This window comes from Nyctereutes procyonoides, unplaced genomic scaffold (genome assembly GCF_905146905.1).
Source record: "Nyctereutes procyonoides isolate TBG_1078 unplaced genomic scaffold, NYPRO_anot_genome, whole genome shotgun sequence".
Taxonomy (NCBI): domain Eukaryota; kingdom Metazoa; phylum Chordata; class Mammalia; order Carnivora; family Canidae; genus Nyctereutes; species Nyctereutes procyonoides.
Genome location: NW_026575126.1, coordinates 15,012,149 through 15,032,628, shown reverse-complemented (window position 1 = coordinate 15,032,628; position 20,480 = coordinate 15,012,149). Strand labels below are relative to the sequence as shown.

Here is a 20,480-nt window from a genome sequence, read left to right as displayed (position 1 = left end):
GACCAGATCCAAAGGCAGACTCTTAACCAACTGAGCCACCCGGGTGCCTGGAACCTTGAGTTTTAAATGAGCATGTTGCCACTTTGAATAAACCCCACATTTCTCAGCTTCCTTTTTACTAAGTATAATAACGAGAACTAAGTATTGGCAATGAGATAAAAGTAGAAGTGCTAGGTATGAAATCCAGGACTTGGACTGAAAAGGAGCAATTATACCTTTTCCCCCTTCCTGAATCTTGCTGCTTGAAAAAAGGATGTGATGGTTGGTGCACCAGAGCTATTTTATACCATGAAAACAAGGGTGTGCTATACCCTAAGTATAGCAGAGCAAAAAGCTAGGATTCCGGACTCCTGATGACTGTCAAGTGACTACACTGACTATGACCTCAAAACTCCTCTCGCATGAGACAGAAATAAACTTTTTTGAAAGTCATTTGGGGGGGGGGGCAAGAGGGCAGATAGTTTCTATTATAGCCAAATTTAGTCTATTATAGCCAAATTTAGGTAAAGGCTATTTGTCTGCATTAGGCATTAAGAGAAAAACTCAATTCAAGCTGCCAAAACAATGGAGATTTATTGGTCCATGTAGTTCTAAAGTCATTCAGACTTTACAGTAAGTTTGATTGATCTGCTCAATGATGCCATCAAAGAATCAGATTCTTCTATGTCTCTTCTCCACCTAACACAGATGCATGTCAGCATAACGCTGGCTCCTATTCAGGGCAGCACAGTGACCACCAGCAGCTTCTGACGACATGCTTGCACACCTATAGTCAGGGAGGGGGACATTAACCTTCTCAGAAAAGTAAGGAAATTTCTTTCAGATCTTGTCTATTCTTATTAGTCTGAATTGGTCATCTGCCCATCTTTAAACCACCTACTATAACCAAGGGGTGAATTACACCAGAGATCCAGTTTCCTGATTGCATGGAGGCATGCTGGGGCACTGCAGCAAACTCTCAGGAGCACCATGGCCTATTTTAACATTTCAAAAATAGCACAGATATACCTGTCAGATAACATACACAGTTCTACTGTTGGCTTGTTTGGATCTAAATTAAATACTAAATAAGCAAAAGTGTTATGGTTCTTTGGGGGGTAGTGGGGACAGTGAGGAGGGGAGTTGTATTTTATTTATTTTGGTTTTGGTGTGGTTTGGTTGGTCTCAAGACACCATGAAAATATTACTGAGACACTATGGGTTCTGTGAACCAAGAAAGGAACCTCAGGCCTATAGTCAGGTGGAATTAACTCCCCCCCCCCATTACGTGGGCTACACAGGGCAGTGTAGATATACAAATGAGAAGTGAGGCAGTTACTAAGAAAGCAGAGAATTGGTGTGGAGGAAGGAACCACAATATTCACCAGACCCTGAGAAGAACTAAACCCTGAATTGCTCTTAGGGAGGAAATTGTCTTTGTTTAGGAAAATACAACAGGTCCTTTGGGGTGAAAGGTGCCGTCCTCGAAAGCTTCTGAGCAGACAATACAGCAAAAGAGAAAGCAAAAATGTCCTTTGTTAGAAGCACTAGGAACATGGAGATGGAGAGAGAAGAGAAAAAGAGAGTGAGAAGAGGCCTCAGCCACAAGGCAGGCTTGTCAAGTCTTTGAAGGACACCAGCATTCAGTATTCAGTTTTAAGTGTTCATATTACTGCAATATGTCGACCTGCCAAACATGAGAAAAAACTATTACCCTATGTGAATAGGATTTTTTGAGACAATCGAAGAAAGACTGAAGTCCCTGCCTATGTTGAAAGGGTTTAGAAGAAGGATAGCACCTGTAAAATAACTATGTCTTTGAATGGATCAAATTCACTGGAAACTGGGGCCAGAGATAACATGAGAATATAAATCTCCTCCCCCTCTCCCACTCTTTACTTCCAAGATTGGTAGAAATTATGGAGAGGGCACAAAATAGTCATTCTTAATCCTGTCTACATATTAGAGTTAAAAGGGGAGGGGCAAGATGTTTAAAAAGAAATACTGATGTTTTGTCTTACTCCAGACCAAGTAAATAAAAAGAAAATCTCAATGGTTGGGACCCAGAAATCTGTACTTTTTAAAAAGCTCCCCGGATGATTTTAGTCTAGTAGCTGTGGTTGAGAACCACTGGCCTAGGATATTACACAAATCAAAGAATAGAGGTACAAGACATTCTAAGTTAGATCTTGAAGAGTAGAGAGACCCCTTAAAGTGGAGGTGGAGGAGGGGGTCAGGGAGGAGTTGACATTGTTCCTTCTTGTCCCATCAAATTCTCTCCTCCAAATTAATATCAGTAAAGAAGCCTGGACTGAGTCAGGAGAGCTAAGATCTGGTCCTCATTTTGCAGTTCACTAACTTTCTATGCTTTTAGCTAAGTCAATTAACTTTTCATCTCTGAATCTCTGTAAAAGAGAAGTGGGCTCAATAATTTCCAAATTCGTGCCTCATTCTCAAACTTACAATTCTTAGTAATCTATAAAATGAGATCACTTCCTCAGCTGCTTGGAGTACTTAGTCAACATTCACTGTCTAACACTAGCAAAGACCATATTGAGAAAGAAACCAAGGTTTCTCACCAACCCCACTTCAAAACATAAAATTTGAAATGCCGAAAGCCATGTAACTCCCTGCACAAGAGCAAGCAAGGTGAAGATGTCTGTTTTCTTCATTAGCCATGGTTTGGTTGTGATCATTTACAGGGTATTTCAGTTTCTGGGAAAAGATATATGGGGACAACAGCTGTTTTTTTAAACACTTTGCACTTTCTCTTCAGGGCTCTTGATAATTCAGAGGAAGAATAGAGTAAATAGTATACTTATTTGGAAACTTGATTTCTTTCTTTTTCTGGTTGTTTTTCCTTCTCCTTCCCATAAATATCTGCTCTTCTCCAAAAATATAAATAAATTTGATGACTTTCTCCTAAAAACAATGGTTTTCAACCAGAGGCAACTTTGCCCCCCAGGGGACATTTGGTAATGTCTGGAGATATTTTTGTTACAACATGCAGGAGGTGGGGGGAAATGGATGCTACTGGCATGTAGTACATAGAGACCAGGGATGCTGCTAAACAGCCTACAATGCACAGGACAGCCCTAATAACAAAGAGTTATCTAGTCTAAAATATCAATAGTGCTGAGGTTAAGAAACCCCGTCCTAAAATAGGAATGAGATTTGTCAGCCTTGTTTCACAGAAATATTAATTTCTGAGCATATCATAGTTAAGGTGCTTATATCCTTGATTAGGGTCAGCAGTGACTCCTGAACATCAAGTAGCCCATGCCAGCAAGAGTGCTTTCAGAAGACAGGAATTAAATATCTATATACAGGGGCACCTGGGTGGCTCACTCGGTTAAGCAACTGCCTTCTGTTTAGGGTCATGATTCCAAGGTCCTGGGACTGATCCCCTGTTCAGGCTCCCTGCTCAGTGGGGAGTCTGCTTCTCCCTCTCCCTCTGCTTACTGCTCCCCCACTTGTGCTCTCTCCCTCTGTCAAATAAATAAATAAAATCTTTTTTAAAAAATAGCTAATATAGTCCCAATATTTATTAGATTTTTGTGTAACATTTTCAGGTATTGGAACTACTTAGTATACTTGGACGAAAATGAAATAAATGTAAGAGAATCACAGAAATTGAGTAACAAGGCCACATATAATTACACCTAGAGATTTTCATTACCAGCCTTTGAGGGAAGTGGAGCTGGGGCCTCTGAACTGCTATGTTCAGGTTCCTTTACTGACAAATTCAGAGGGGGTAAATAGATTTGTTCTGAGTGTGTGTTTTAAGAAAAGATCTGAAAAACTCATATCAAACTTTGAATAGTGGTTACCATAGGGAAAGGGAGAAGAGAGAAGAATAAGATGGAATAGAGAGGGGAAGAAGAAGACTTCAATGATTAAAAATAAGCCTTATTGAAATATAATTTCCATATAATAGCACTTTATTTCCATATAATTCACACTTTAAATGTACAATTCAAGGAGTTTTGACAAAGGTATATAGTTGTTTTAAGTCCAATAGAACTTTAACTTTTTGTAGTTTAATCTTTTGTAAGAAGCTTATGTTTTGTAATTTTGTTTATAATTCATTTTTTTGTTTATAATTTAAAAACATCTTTTTAGAAGAATTGTCTGAAATTATATACTCCTACCTTACCCCATTTTGTAAGGGTGGCTTACAAAGATGCATGAAAGATAGCAAAATAACCAGAAATGAAAGGATAAGATGATTTGAAAGGAAAACAATGATTTAAATTGGAGCCAAGGGGTCTCTGGTGGCTCAGTCAGTTAAGCATCTGACTCTTGATCTCTGCTCAGGTCTTGATCTCAGGGTCATGAGTTCAAGCCCCACATTTGGGCTCCATGCTGGATGCAGTCTGCTTAAAAAAAAAAAAAGAAAGAAAGAAAAAACAAAGATTAAATTGGAACCAAGTTTAAGAGTGCAAACTATGGATTCTCATTTTTTCCTTTACACATATGACAATCAGACTTGAAGCTTCCAGTTAGTGTGAAAAGGGTTTCCCTTTTCACCTTCTTTTGCATGTTTGAGAGCTTTGATGAATTTAAGCTCCTATTTAGCACACTCAATTTGCCACCCTTCCTACAACTAAGAGTTCATGAGTTTCATAAACCCATTGAAGGTTAATCCTCAATTATTATATGCCCATGAGGAAGCAAAAGTTCTATGAGGCAAATTTTAAAGCTAAAATTATCCATGGCGTTAACAAAGAGGTTATAGGGCTACTTAACCTTCTATGAAGAGCCAATTTATGCTAACATCCGGGAGCCAAGTCTTATAAAACCATGAAGACTCCTGTGTAGAGCAGTGGTTTGCTGGAACCAGCTCCTACCAGCTTATGGGGGCCAATTGTTAAATTTTCAGGTATTTTGCCAGCTGGTTGTTAAACACAGCCATTATTTTTTTTTAAGATTTTATTTATTTATTCATAAGAGACAAAGAGAGAGAGAGAGGCAGAGATACAGAGGGAGAAACAGGCTCCTTGCAGGGAGCCCGAGGCGGGACTCAACCCCCCCAGACCTGGGATCACGACCTGAGCTAAAGGCAGATGCTCAACCACTGAGCCACCCAGGTGTCCCAAACACAGCCATTATTAAAAAGTAAATTATGTGAGCTTCAAACTAAATAAATTATACTGAAAGCAAAAGTAGTAAATATTTAAAACTTATCAGTTCCTAATTCTGTCACTACATATTTCCATTCATGAGCTGTGCTCTTAAGATTCCTTACATCTGTTGTGTACATGCAAGATGGTGATATTATATAATGGTGTGCCAATCCTTTATATCAGTAAAATTTATAATAAATTTATGTAGGTGCCAGTAAAATTTGTAATAAATTTATGTGGGTATATTATGCATATATTTTCCCTACATTTACTAGCACACTACTGCCTGGAGCTAAAAATCTCAGAGTAATGAACATACATTAAAGTTTTTGGATTTTTTTTAAACTACCTGGGCTAAGATATAATTGGAGGCCCCGGTGATGATTTTCTTCATCTTATCCCAGAAACAAAAAAACCTCTCTCTCATGATTCTTCTCCAACCCCAAGGCAACCCTTTTGCAAATGGCCAGGTAGACTGAGCAGAGGATTTTGAATGACTCTAAAGCAAAGCAATCACAGTTATTGTCAAAGAAAATTTAAATGTGTGCCCTCTTGATGAGACAGCCAAGTAATATTTGCTCCCACAGAAAAATAAGCATAAATCCACCAGTGGTGGGATCAGAGTCAGGGCTGATACCGGGCATCGTTGCAAACTGTATGTTTGACGTTTTCTCCTCTCTCAGTCTGGAGCCTGCTCCTCTGCCACTCTAAAAGCGATAGTGCCTCTTTACCCACTATCTTTGCTCTTCTTTCACCTACTTAAAGAACATGACAGCTAGCGTTAAGGAAACCAATCCATGTAGTTCAGTAGAGAACTCAGATGACCTCAGGAGTCAGATCTTCACCATCTAAAATGCATTTAAATGCAAACTTTAAAAAATATATGCATGTCAAATAAGTTGTATATACAGGAAAAAAAATCAGCCCAAAGGCTGCAAGTTAGTGAGCTCAGGGTCTAGTCTTTCAAGGGATATTGGAGAGGTGGTACTTTGGTGTGACAGGAAAAAGGTAGGTATTTGGAAGTTGACCTACCTGGACTTGAATCTTGGATTTACTGTCTTAACATGGGACCTTGGACAAATTACTGAATTTCTCTGAACCTTGGTTTTCTCATTTATAAAAATGAATTGTTGTGAGAAACAAAGAATGGAGAACTACCAGTAAAGAGAAGATAGCTCAATAAATGCTCCAGTTGTTTCTTGCTGTCAAATGACACAGGGAACCTGGAAGATCCACCAGCCCCCAGTACCCAAAGGCTTTAATTTTTGAAGGTGGGAATAGGGTGCAGGTATCTGGGGAAGCATAGCCAAGGCATGACTTCAGTATCCAAGTAGGCAATAAGATACATCCTACATACAAGGTACAAGAACAAGAATGTGGGAGATCTGTTTCTGCCACAGAGCTAGTCTTACAGGATGCATGGGCAGGGGTTAGAAGGGAGGTAAGAGCTCAGATTTTTCATTTTGGAAGAGGTGCTTCTGAATTTCTTTCCTCTACACCCCTGAAATTAGAAAGTGAGGACTGTGACTCACCCAGGTACTCTCCTTTGTTCCTCTTGCCTATGCCTTGCTCCTAAGCCCTCCATGGAGCACAGAGTGTTCGTCTAATAAGAGGATGAGAGCTTTATTCCCAGCTTTCCCTTCCACAGAAACCACTTTTGAGGATCCCTTCCAGAATTGGTTCATGTGATTTGTGGTTGTAATTTGAATGACAGAATTCTTTTGTTCCCATGTTCAGATGGGCCTTATGATCTGAACAAAAGTAGCAACTCCAAATATGAGAGAGATTTTGTGGAGGAAATTTGTGGCAGTTAGCTTCAAAGGGAATATTTGGCACTGTAAATTGGCCCAGATTTAACTGAAAGGAACCATGTTACTTAGTTCTTAGGATCTATATAGCCCATCAATTCAGAGAGGATGTTTAACAAACAACTTCTCTCAGATTGTGTTTGTTTTGACCTGATCCATGGGAAGATCCATAAAAAATGAAAACATAATAGTCCTAGAATGTTATCCAGAGCTGTATTGACTCAGCCTTAAAAGGACTGTCTGGGCTTAATGCCTGGTATATTGTCAGCTCTCAATAAACTCTTGATGGAAGATAAATAAATGAATGAATGATTTTAAATATCCAGAAGCAACAAAAAGTGTGCTGGAGAATCATATATCGTATACCTCAATAGAATTTATAATCTGTCCTTTTAATATTGGCTATTTTGATATGTTGACATGAGTACATATGTATATTTCATAAATGATCAATTATGAGTGAGCCAAAAACACATTCTGAATATTTCCTATCCATCTCTAAATACCTTCCACACACCTTTCAGTATCTGACCCATAAAAGGATTTACTGTCTTGTTTGTTTCTGTGAAACAACATAGCCCAAGATTTTTTTTTTAATAATTGATGTAATACAATGAAACCATGAGTAACAAGTGGGAGAATGTAGCTGCCTTCCAGCCCTTTGAATGAGAAAATTCCCAGAAATGTTGGGAACTGCCGGAAATGCCTGGTTGTTAATGCAACTAGCCATGCAAATTCTCTTGGGCTGAAAGCCAGACGTTTCCCACTCTATTTTGTGACAGCTCCACTCTGGGGAGCAAGGCGGATTCCTCCAAACCAGCAGCTGTGTAACAGACCATGATGATTTGGCCAACATGGTTCTCAGAGCCATTTCCACTCTGCCGCATGCCTTCTTCTTTAAAGGGTTGCCTGTAATGGAAGAGAGGTTGACTTTCTTTTTACTGCTAGCATTCCCTTCATGGCCTTGTCCTGCCTTAAATTATAGATTGTCATCTCCTGAAGGAAGAGCCTGCAACCAAATTATCTTTGGCTGTCTTTCTCTTCCCCACCTTTCACTGTCATCCTGCCTGGCCCCAGGGGGGCCTCCATAAAGGACTGTTGGATTGAACCAAACACCACTTGTGTCCAATCCCAATAATTCTTACTGTTTTACACAAAGTGGAATAATTCCTTTGGGAAATGGCCAAAGTCAGAAATGGCATTTAGAGCAGAGACTTGACTTCTCAGATCCTTCTCTAAAGCCATGTAGAACCCATGTGTATTATCCAGAGTCTAGGGCCTCTTGGGAATTTAGAGTGTCCATAGAGAGTTTAGGTGCTTTCTCCTTTCCGTTCTGGCTTGAGACACAATGAGAAGCAGGAAGTATATCCCCTGTGGTTAAAAGAACACTTTACACAGAGGTCTGGAGCAACATACCACCTCCACCCTTTTTTAGTTAAAAAATGCTGGCACATAGAACTAAACAGCCAACAGCCACATTCTCAAGATACTTGAAATGATGCTCATCCTTTAACAAAGCCTTCTGTGCATCCACAAAGAGGAAACAAAACCTAACCCCTCCCCTTTCCGTGGCTGCGTCTTTGTCCTTGGGACCCTGAGCTCTTTGAGGTGATGCCCTGCCAGGTGGGCCACGTGAGCACATCCTCACTGTGTGGGCTCCAACAAAAGAGGAAAGATGTTAGAGATACAGTCTTCTGAATCTTTTTCTGTATGTTCCTCTCTGAATGATGAGTGCCCTGTCTTGCATATATACGTGGATTTCCTGAACCCAGCTATAAATAAATGGCAAGCTGTCTTACTCAGACAATAGCAGCATATACAAGAAAGGCAAACAATTACTCTCACAGGAAAAGAGAAACCTGTTCTTTGTTCCAAAACACAGAAACTCTTTGTGTCTAGAATAAGCACCTTTAGCTTTTTCAAGAAAAAACAATGTATTTTTTGTTTATTACTTATAGTTACCACTTCCTGAATCCTTTTCATTTAGAAAGACTATGCCTGACATAGCTTTTGTGTTTTCTCCTTTCCACAGTTAAACCACTCACTACTCCAAATGGGGCCTGTCCTGTTATTGAAAGTCATTTCTTTAGGAACATTTTTTAGCCTGTCTTGAAATGATAACCATGGGCCCTTGATAAATTGATTGAAAAACTTTTCCTAAGGTGGCTTTGTTAAGACATTTATTTTAAGAGTAACTCTCAGCAGAATTTATCAGTGAATTACTTTATCTCTTCCCAGTGTTAAATTATTTCCCTGCCAAGAGTATTATAATTCCTTTCCTGACAACAGTGAGAAAAAAAAAAAAAAACTGTCCTCAAACAATGCTAGGTTGGGTACTGGCTCTGATGTCAATAATTTTAAGAATACTCCCACCAGAAGCTATAAATTATAAATATAAGGTCCAGAAAAGAGAGAAACACCAATGAGGGAGGAAAAGCAGTGACTACAATTTCAAATAAATGTCATTAACTGAAGAACAAAGCAAACACAGAGGAACCAAAGTGGCAGGATTGTGCACTCAAGTAGCTGAGGATGGAGGATAGGAGGGAGGGTGGAAAGAGAGGGACCCCAAGTAAATAAAGCACACCAGGAAAGGAAATATAGTCTCCATTGTCAAAAGAAATTGGGCACTTTCTGAAGTAGGCACAGCCTTGGAGATTTTAATTTGTTCCCTCACTGATAAACAAGAAGTCAGCACTGATAACACTCCTTGATAACACTTCCTCTGGAATGTACAACATTCCATGTTTCTGCTTTGTAGTCAACTACCGGACATGCATGAGTCAGACCAAAAGGTGGAGAAATTGACCGGGCTGCTCATGGGACCATTAAAGGTACAGTCAGGCCCATCAGTGTGATCTTGCCATGCTTCTTTCTCTTTCAACTCATCTTACACTGGGAGTGATACGTGATTTCTTTACCTTTGGATAAAGAATGTAGTAAATCATCTGTAGACCATGAATTAAACTGGAAAACCAACTGGTAATTATCTAGTGCTTCTGAATGGTGGGAGCAACTAGTCTGAATGTGATGGACCAAATCATGTTGCCCACAATTCTCCCAGTTGCTCAGAAAATTAGGTCAATGGAAATACTCAGTTTTCTGGATTTCATTTTCTTTGTGTCTGAGCTTGACCAGATAACAATGGCTATACATACTATGGTTTTTTGTTTTGTTTTGTTTTTACATATTATGTTTTAAGGATCTTTGTGAGGTCCTTGAATCCCTGAGGTCCTACTTAGTAACCCTCTGGTCCAGGGAACTGTCTCCTGGTGGTTTTGGAAGAAATCCTGAATTTCTCCAGTAACTTGATCTAATCCACATAAAGGATGACAGTCAGTTCTAACTGTAAATGAGCAGACTAGCTATCTTGGCCCACCTTCAATTACACACAATAATAGAGATTCAGACATACTACATTCCCATTCCCTAGACACAGAAAGAAACATGCTGACCAGACTGATCAAGAGTGATTGCTGAAAGTTTCATAAACCCTAACTTTCATGTTGCATTTAGAGACCGCTCCACTTATATCTGAAGAAATCCATCTATCTGCTCATTGGGCTTCTGGACCATTTTACTAAATCATGGGTCACAGAGACATATTTTCAGTTCGATATACACGAAGTTTTTCCTTTTCTTTCTTTGTTTTAATACTTTCAGGTGCTACAAACTCTCTAGTTTACCCCAGGTCCACCACTCCCTATTGTTTTATATCCAAAATCATTTGGGTTAGGACCACAGAGTATAGTGTCTTGTTGAACAGCATAAGGAAAAAGCTAAACATTGGCCTTACTGATTTAGTCCCATTCACATTAACTAATGAATTGTATTTCTTTATCTGGACATAGATCATACCTTGTTTTTGTATCCGCAGTTGTTCACATATATAAATTGTGAACATCTCAGTGTACTCTTGATGTATGCTATATCCTTTGAAAGGAGTGAAAAAAAAGGAAGCAGTTATTTGTAAGCATATTTTGATCACCTGCTAGATGCCAAATGACTTGCAAGAAACAAAGAAGGAAGGGTGCACATTATTACACATTTAATATGTGCTACGAACTTGTGCTAAGCACTTAACAGACATGCTTTGTTTTTCTTTTAAATAATCTTCAGGGGCACCTGAGTGGCTCAGTCTGTTAAATGCCTGACTCTTGATCTCAGCTCAGGTCTTAATCCCAGGGTTGTGAGTTCAAGCTCCATCTTGGGCTCCATGCCCAGTACTTAAATAAGTACTTTAAAAAATAAAATATTCTGGGGATCCCTGGGTGGCGCTGCGGTTTGGCGCCTGCCTTTGGCCCAGGGCGCGATCCTGGAGACCCGGGATCGAGTCCCACGTCGGGCTCCCGGTGCATGGAGCCTGCTTCTCCCTCTGCCTGTGTCTCTGCCTCTCTCTCTCTGTGTGTGTGTGTGACTATCATAAATAAATAAAAAAATTTAAAAAATAAAATATTCTTCAGTCACTCTATGAGAAATAGTATAACATTGTCATCTCATTTTATAGCTGAGGAAATTGAGGCTTGGGAGCTTAAGTGACTTGCTCAAGGACACACAGTATATAGCAGAGCAAGGATTCAGACCTAGCTCTTTCTGATTGTGGACTCGAAACTTGACCCTTATTTGTCTGGTCATGCTGCCATAAAATACTAGTCACTTCTTAAGGGCCTATTACTCTGTCTTATTATATACATTATCTTCATTTAACTTTCACAGTTAGTATAGGAAAGACTATTATTATCTCAGTTTTATAATGAGAAAACCAAGAAATTGAAAAAAAAAAGCTTAAATTTACATAGTTAATAAAGGTTCGAGCTGTGACTTAAACCAGGTCTTACTCCAGAGTTCATGGTCTAATGTGCCCCATTCCAAACAATGGAAGCTACTATCAATGAGTTTTGAAAGCAACCAAAAAGAAAGTCTGCATACAATGTATTTAAATAGCAGTTCTTAATAGAAGAGCGCTACTTGGATATTGATTTTTTTTCTCTTAAGCCTCTCCGTATTATTTTTGGGCATATTCATTTTATAAAGAGCTCGAAGTTGAATATGTTTTTAATTTGCTTAGAATAGTTACTCTTTAGGAGTGTCTTTAACTTCTTAAATGTCCACATATTCAAGGAGATCTAAGGTTTCTCAATCAGGGCTCTAAAGAAGAACCAACCCTGCTGATTAAAAAGTGCAAGACAGATGTCCAGCCAAGTCCTGTAGTTACACCAGACTGGACCATGGCATAATAGGATTACATAGAAAAGAAGAGTTAATGGTACCACAAGAGAATAAATAATAAGTACCAAATGAGTGCAAAAAAGATGTTATAGTAATTTATAAGAGAGCGAGATTACTGTAGCTCTGAAGGTCAAGAAAGAGATCACATTAAGATGATTAGTAAAGAAGGCTTTGAGTTGTTCAGATGTGGGTTTAAATCTACCTGCATGAGTTTGAGCAAGTAAGTTATTTGACCTCTTTCAGTCCAGTTTGTTCATGTATAAAATGGGAATTTTGAGATTCGATAATAAATTTTAAATGTTTTCCATGATGTCCTGCTCATTCTTATTGTATAATTACTTGTTTGCCAGTCTCCTCCATTAGGCTGTAACCTCTTCAAACCCTGGATCTGTGTCCTGCTCATCTTTGTGTCTCTCAGCCTTTGGTACAGTGCTTGAGCTCATCCCCATTCCTGATATTTCTTTCTGTGGAAAGGATATTACATTATCAGATTACTCCTGCCCTCTCCCAGCTTTTGACACATCCCACACTAGGAGAAGTGAATGGTTTACTTGATTGGTGAGTCGGGAAGAACTTACTATGTGCCACCCTTAATATTCTCTTTGGAATGAATTTTCTCCAGGGGGCATGCAATCTCTTTCACTTTCTCTGCTGTGAATCTCACTGTCCAATGCTGCCACCGCTGAGTGGGCAAGAGTACCTAATCCTGAGGTCTAGTAATATGAAGCGCATTTCTATGCAAATATTGAAGGGTAAAGGGAGACCTGGTTAGAAAGGTAGATTCAAACCAGATTATGGAAAAGATCTTGTTATAACTTTATGGTATGACATTTCAGCAAATTCCTTAAAATGTATGGATATTGCTAAAGAATGAGAAAAGTCTACATGGCTAAGCCCAAAAATATTTGGATTTTTGTTTGTCTGATTTTGGTGTTTGGATATTTTTGTAGTAAGGGGGTGGTTGTTTTGGGGGTTTTTGTTTTGTGTTGGGGAGATGAGGATAAGGCATCGAATTTTAAATTTTGTGCGAGTTCATTTTTGTAAAATTTTAAAGTTATTACATTCTAAGGCACTAAAAAACCCATCATTTGATTAATAGACCTGTTAAATCAGTAGTGGGGTTTTAAAAAATTTTTATTTTGTTTTTTTTTTTATTTTGCCAAGTGTGGTCTGGGACCATCTGCTTCATAATTATCTGGAGAGCTTTAGAATACAAATTTCTATACCTCACTTCATAGCTGCCAGATCAGAATCCCTGGGGGCGAAGCCTAGGAATATGAGTTTAACAGTCTCCTCAGCTGATTTTTATGCTTATTATATTAAGGGCGTCACATGCCAACAGATAGGTTAATTCAATTTAAGTATATCTACATGAGGAAGTGTGTGTGTGTGTGATTATTGCTAAATCAGATTATCGAACAGAATGATTACCACTACAGTCCTTTTTTCCTATGGACCAGGGCAGCGCTGCTTACTCAGCCAAGGATGTCATTAAAACCCCAGTTGGGCCTTTTGTATATGTGCCCATTTCATGTGTCATTGATATGTCTTAGCAAGAAAAACTATAAAAATTATACTTTTAAAACCTTTTTAAAATCACAGACAAACACACACTTTCTGAAAAGCAATAAGAAGAAACCTTGCAGGTCTTCCAAAGAATCGTAGCTTCATGGAGTTTTCCTCTTGGGATCTAAATGACTAGAGGAAATAGGAATTTCACAGGAACATTCTTAGGCATCCGTTGCAAGCTTATACCCACACACTGCCTTCCTTCTGTTTGAAAGTGTGAGGAAATGCTCTACTTAAGCCTGCTTTGTTTCTCTTTTTAGATCATGCAACAGATGAGTGACCACCGCTATGACAAACTCACCGTGCCTGATGACATGGCCGCAAACTGTATATACCTAAATATTCCCAGCAAAGGCCACGTCTTGCTACATCGAACCCCAGAAGAATATCCAGAAAGTGCAAAGGTAAAAAAACATCCTTCCTGGCCACTGCAGCTGAGTAGGCCTCCGTGACAGTCTTCCTGCCTGGGGATTTTTTTCATGATGGAGTGACAAATAACAGGGACTTCATTTCCTCTATACATATCAAATCATTACGAAAGCAGAAGGGATAATATACTTTAGGGCATGAGGAAAATTTATTTAACTCGCTCTTCTCATTCACATCATTGATCACTAATGCATGCACAGTAATTGAAGTGATGCCTGGTATTCAAAGCTTTTCAGATAAGTACTTAGGTCTCCCAAGTTTGTGCTACCTCTCTGATTACATAAATCTCCCCACACTTAGATACTCATTAAGCATAGAAACCTACAATTAGACAGTCAACTGTGTCATTGTTTTCTGACAAATCTGAGCTGTCCTTTATCAGAAGGTCATTTGTTTTTTTTTTTACAGCAGAGAAATATGAATGACCCAAAGAGGTAGGTGCTCATTGTCAGGACTGAAAAAAAAAAGAGGAGGGGGGTGCTTTTGGCTGCATGTCCCAGGTAGTGAAGGATCAAAAGGAGCAAAAAGAAGATATACTTGCCATCAGGCACCGTCCCTCTAAGAGCCTCTGCATTTGTGTGCCAACAGGAGAGTTGTCTCTAGATACGGAATTCTTTCCTGGTCTAAGGTGTCCCTTGTCTTCTAGGGCATCCTGCCAGTCTCTTCTGCACACTCAAACACAGCAGTGCTCATCCATAGACAGACACTCCAAATGTCCTTATCTCTTTTAGGCACTTCAGCATCTTCATCGCTACCCAGGGGAATCAGATATTTACACTCAACATTACAGAAGAGGCTTTAATAACCACTGATCTTTTTTTAATGGCTTAAAAATTTGCATCTTTAAAAATTTTAGAAAATATTTTAGCCACCTTTCAAATTCGCGATACCATACAATTACTAGGTGTATCCTCTGAATCAGTCAGCTTCTTAGCAGATAAAAAGAAAAGCGTGGGGAGATACATAGATGATTTCTCTATGTCCATGACTAAAATTGTGAACCTGAGGAAAAAAGAGGATCCCTGACCCCAGGATGGAGCTTAACCAGCTCTCAGATGAATAGAGGGTCTCATACTTTATTGTGCATCAGGATTGTTAAAAATACAGGTTCCTAGACCTTCACTCTAGAATCTACGATTTCAACAACCACCCAGGTCACAGAACTCGCTTGGAGAAACACAGCTCTGGATCGTTAGGGCTTCTCCAGCCACACTGATCATCTGACAACCAGATGATGGTTAACTGCTTCTGGATTCAGCCCTGTGTCTATCAACAGTAACAATGATAACATCCACATTCACTAAGGCTTCCCCTGTGCCAGGCACTGGGCCAAGCATACTCTGTGCATTATCTTACTTATTCCTTATAGCAGCCCTATGAGGGCACTCTTGTTACTCTGATATGACCGAGTAGTAATCCAGGGCTAAGAGGGGACATGGCACTTGGCTGAAATCACACTTTAGGTGGTGAGTTGACAAAACTGGGTTTGGAGCCCAACTCTGACCCCAGGACTCTTAATTAAACACTGTACTGAATTTTAAGGAACAAAGTGCTTCCTAAAGAGGCATGGTAGATTGTATTTTTAGACAGTGTGTTTCAAGTGATTTTGTATTTTTTTAAAAAGTGCTTCATTTGATCATCAGAGAAAAATCTGTGGACTGTTAATTCGAAGTTCTGACACATGCTTTCGATTAGTGTCAAAAGATGCTATAAAATTCACACCTGTAATTTAAAAGCAATTTGACCTGAAATCCTTCACTTAAATTCTATTTCGTCAAGTTTTTCCAGGGGTGTTGGTAAGGAAAGAAACCTTAAAGTACAGTTGAGAGGGTTTAAAGTGTGGAGAGGGAGAGTAATATTCACTGGCTCTCATGTATCATTCAATCTCCCAGTGACAACAGCCAGACTGAAGGCCTCTCTAGTAACAACCACATTTTTGACACATCTTTGGCTTTGAGGTTAAAGCATAAAGTAAGTGGTTAACCAGTGCCGCTCACTCCATTGGTATGGCTGTGGGCACGTGTGGTGTATATCACATGCACATCTTGAGGTTAAATGGCTGAGAAGCCTAAACTCACAAGCCAAATTAATTCTCACGCTAGGTGAAGGGGAGGGGGCGGGGCTTAGACAGAGGCGGAAACATAATCCTTCTGCTTTACCTTTCCTTGATTCCTGCTGCAGGTTTATGAAAAGCTGAAGGACCATATGCTGATCCCCGTGAGCCATTCTGAACTGGAAAAGGTGGACGGGCTGCTCACATGCAGCTCGATTTTAATTAACAAGAAGGTAGACTCCTGAGTCGAAGTCCCTCCCTTGTAGCCGGCAGTACTGCACTCACAAGGCCGATTACCGTACCACTCTTGTGTTCATTGACAATCTACTGTGCCACTGTGCTACTAACTCTGGTTTACAAAAGTCTAATTATAAGTTTGCTTTGTTATGCACCTTCCCCTCCCTCCCCTCCCAGTGGTACCTAAACTGTGGGTTTTGCTAAATGAATTAAGCAATTTAGAAAATATAGAGCTAATGAATTACTGAACTGTGATTAATGATAGTAAAGAAACACTCATTTTAGTGTTTGTATTATCAGTGTGAATTTATAGGTGCTGTTTAGTTGCCAGTATATGCTAAAGAATGTCTTCTTGATCAGTCAGATTGGCCAGGGTTTTGGTTTTTTTTTTTTTTTTTTTCCCTCTGTATCATTAATCATCTTTGGTTCCTGTGAAATTCCCTGGTCCCTGGATTCTCCATCTTTCCTTCTTTTTTTTTTCATCTGAACTCTGGAAAGTTTGTTTCCTCTTACTTTCTTTTGCCTTTTCCCATTTCTATTACCTTGGGTAAAATCTATGGTCTTCCTTCTGGCTACCTTCCTACAGGTCCCTCCTCTCTGCCACATTAGCCTCCTCTGGCCCATGGCTACATCTTCAGCCACCACCTTCAACCTCCCCAAGAAGGGTAAATGAGTCCCCCAGGAGAACTGTGAACAAAATCTGGGAGAGAGTTAACTATGCAGAGGAATATCCTGACAGAAGTTGCCCCAAAGATCTAAATCCCAGAAGAAGTAGGGCACCACACCTCGGAAGGTAAATTCAGCTCCAGAGGGTTACTGAGGATTGTAGATCAAAAAGCTTGGAAACACCCATGGGTGTATCTCAGAAAGTCTTTAAGTCACATTCCATGAATTTTTGCTTCACTGCTGACCATTTATGGACCTTGGGGAATAGTCTTATTTTTTTCCTTATGTCTATTCCCACCCCCATTCATTGTGATTCACCCTACTTCCAGCCTTCTACCCCCTGCAAGTATCCGGGTCTAGCAAAGTTACTTCTTTCAAAAGAAACATTACATCTAAAAATGATTATTGATGATCTAGCGAGAGCCAGATGGAGCATGTTCAGGAAGCGATCAGCTTGGTGCTTGAAACCACAGACAATGGACAATTCTACTTTGAAATATCTATGAATATATACTGTGGAATTCAAGTAAAACTTCTTTCCTCTCTGTTTTTTAAATTACACAACCTGAAATTGATGCTGGCCTCTCACAAAGAACAATGCCGCAGTGAAGGGAGAGATCTTTGTCTTTTACTTAACACCTGAAAGAATCAGCCTTTTAGCAGGCCAGGGAAATGGTACTTTCCAAGGAATGGTGACTGATCCAGGCATGTTATCAAACTTCCTAGTCATCTCCACCTTTCCTGAATTGCCTGTAGCTTGTTGTTCGAGATTAACAATCAGGGAGATTAAGAAATACGACTTCAAGTCTTGCTGTGCTTACCTATATGTTTTTTTGTTTTAAGATTTATTAATTTATTTGAGAGAGAGAGAGATAGAGAGTGCATACACATGGATGGGGGGAGGGTCAGAAAGAGAAAATCTCAAGCAGACTCCCCACTGAGTGTGGAAACTCTGGAGGGAGGGGGTAGTGGTAGCCAGGGGTTGATCTCAAAAACTCCAGCCAAAATCAGGAGTCAGATGCTTAACTGACTGAGCCACCTTACCTATATATTTCTGACCAAACACTTCTTATGTCTGGTGACCAAGATAGAATTCCCTCCATTCATATATCCCCTTAGCAAATGAAAGTGATAAGCCTCTGAGAAAACCAAAACATCCTTAACCACTACCATCTTTTTCATTTATTTGATGACTTTTATGCCAGAATATGAAGAAATTCCTTCTCCTCCTTTTTGCTTAACTTTACGTTCATTTCACATGCAGATATCTTAGTTCTAGCATCTTGTGAATGAACGATATCTTGGTCACTTATTTCGAATTGCCTCATCATGGGTAAATAGTATGTTTTTACCAGAGAGAAAACGAATGTTGCTCACATGCTCAAGGTAATAAGGAAAAATTGTCTTCCACATTTATGGCTGCCCTTTTGGGTTAAATCTGGCCATGTGCTGGCACAAACAGAACTTCTCCCTGGGGGAGTCTAGCATCTCAGAAACCACCTTGGGAGAGTTAACCCAATCAGCCACCTTAGGCTTACTATTAAAGCTAAGTAGCATATAATTTTCAATATCTTTACTTCTATCATCCAGATTGAAGAACTGTATTATTGAGTCAATTGCAAATGAATAGATTTTTCTTTTGAACAATTTGTTCTACAGAAGGCTGTTTTTCACTTTTCCTTTCCTTTGCTTCTTTTCCTCTTCACTGACTCTGTCTCAAGAAATCACTTTAGAATCTATGTGCCTCCTCCCCAGAATTGTATTCTTTGCTACGTCACTGACTAGACTGTCTTCTTTGGACTCCTTATGTGATGTGACGACGTGAAAACCCCAAATATCTGCAGCATAGTAGTAGTATTTTTTTTTGATGTTCTCATCAGCATAACATTATATTTGCAGAGGAAAGATGACCCATTATATAGGTTCTCCTCTAGTCTATTGTGATTTATAAGGATAAACTAACAGAAGCTGCTCTTTGACCTTGTAAAGACATTAGAAATTGTATTAAAGTAAGGAAAAGTTAAGTCAGAATTACTTGGTTAGTAAGATTCAATCTAACAGGGGCAATATAATGAAAGTACATTATTTAGCATAACTTCTTCAACTATAATGGATTGCTATAGAAATCAACAGGCAGATCTCCAATGTGTATGGATTGCTCTTTAAGCTACTGTGAACAGATTACTAAGGCTATCTCTTTATCTCTAAGGGGGAAATAGTCTGTAGATGAATAATATGACTTATATAGAGTTGCATGTTAGTCTTTGTGATTATTTACTCGTTAACATTCTACAGAACTCAGCCATGATTTCAACATTGTGTTAGATTTGTGCATTTTGTGTTATTGACCATCACATTCTAGCCAATGTATGGTTATCCACTCTGTGTGCCAAAACCAGTCATGCCTTTCACGGCCCTTTAGTCCAGAGAAGTTCTGCACTGATTTTAGTCTCTTGCTGTCCTGATCCTACAAGTATACCAATCACGATGGAATAAAGTGTGAATTGTACTGTGACCAACAGCATGTGTCTCTTTTTTGCAACAGGAACTGCTGTAGTTAACAAAATCACTATTGCTTTGCTGTCAGAGATGGGACGCTTTCTTTGTTGTCCCATGATTAGAAATCCTGTACCTGTAAATCAACTGCCATCAAAAGTTTGGATTAAAATGATATTTGAAGTGATACTTCATACTTCAGGCACTTAAAGTATGCGTGACACCCATGCTGGGAGTTCTTGATTTCACATGTGGTCCTCCTTAGAGGCTTCCTTTGTTCCCTTTCACTCCTAATGATTAGCACATCATATGGCTCAGTCATGGAAACAGTGGAACGGTTTTTTCCTTGTTCATGCAAAAGTTTGGTTGTAGGGTTTGTTTGTTTGTTTGTTTGTTTTACAATAAGCATCTTTTAGGAAATTTGGAGATTTTTTAATGAGTCTTTTATCTCCAACAGTTTTTTTCAAGCTGAAAACAGCTTTACGGTTTTCCTTTTCTGATTGTAAAAATAACTGCTCACCATTAAAATGAAATTTGAATAATGCTGAAGAAACTATAAAAACAAAAGTAAAGAAAAAAATTACCCAAAATTTCATCACCGATCAATGCCATTATTAACATTGTGAAGATGATCCACACATCTATGAATAGATACATAAATGTGGAATAATTTTACATAATCATGCTGTTCTATAGCTTGCTTCTTTCACTTAGCAATAGATTGCAGGCATCTCTCTATGTCAATAAATAGAGATCTACATCATCAATTTTAACAGCCCTGAATATTCCATGATACAGTTGTTTAAGCAGCTCTTTCTAATTTATATGGAGTGTTATATCACAGATGTTCAGTATGCCCATGTTGCTAGTAGCCTGGGGTCTTCAAGC

At 39.1% G+C, this 20,480-nt stretch overlaps 1 protein-coding gene across 10 annotated transcripts in view; it reads left to right on the top strand.

The window, feature by feature from the left end:
• The window catches only part of DDAH1 (dimethylarginine dimethylaminohydrolase 1), a 137,916-nt gene extending 118,305 nt beyond the window's left edge, over window positions 1-19,611 (top strand). For all 10 annotated transcript variants that reach the window (XM_055341184.1, XM_055341185.1, XM_055341176.1 and 7 more), the window contains 2 exons: window positions 13,972-14,115; window positions 16,322-19,611. In XM_055341184.1, the coding sequence (XP_055197159.1) occupies window positions 13,972-14,115; window positions 16,322-16,438 (261 nt within the window). In that variant the 3' untranslated portion in view covers window positions 16,439-19,611. The remainder of the gene's footprint in view (window positions 1-13,971; window positions 14,116-16,321) is intronic.
• The last annotated feature ends 869 nt before the right edge of the window (window positions 19,612-20,480 follow it).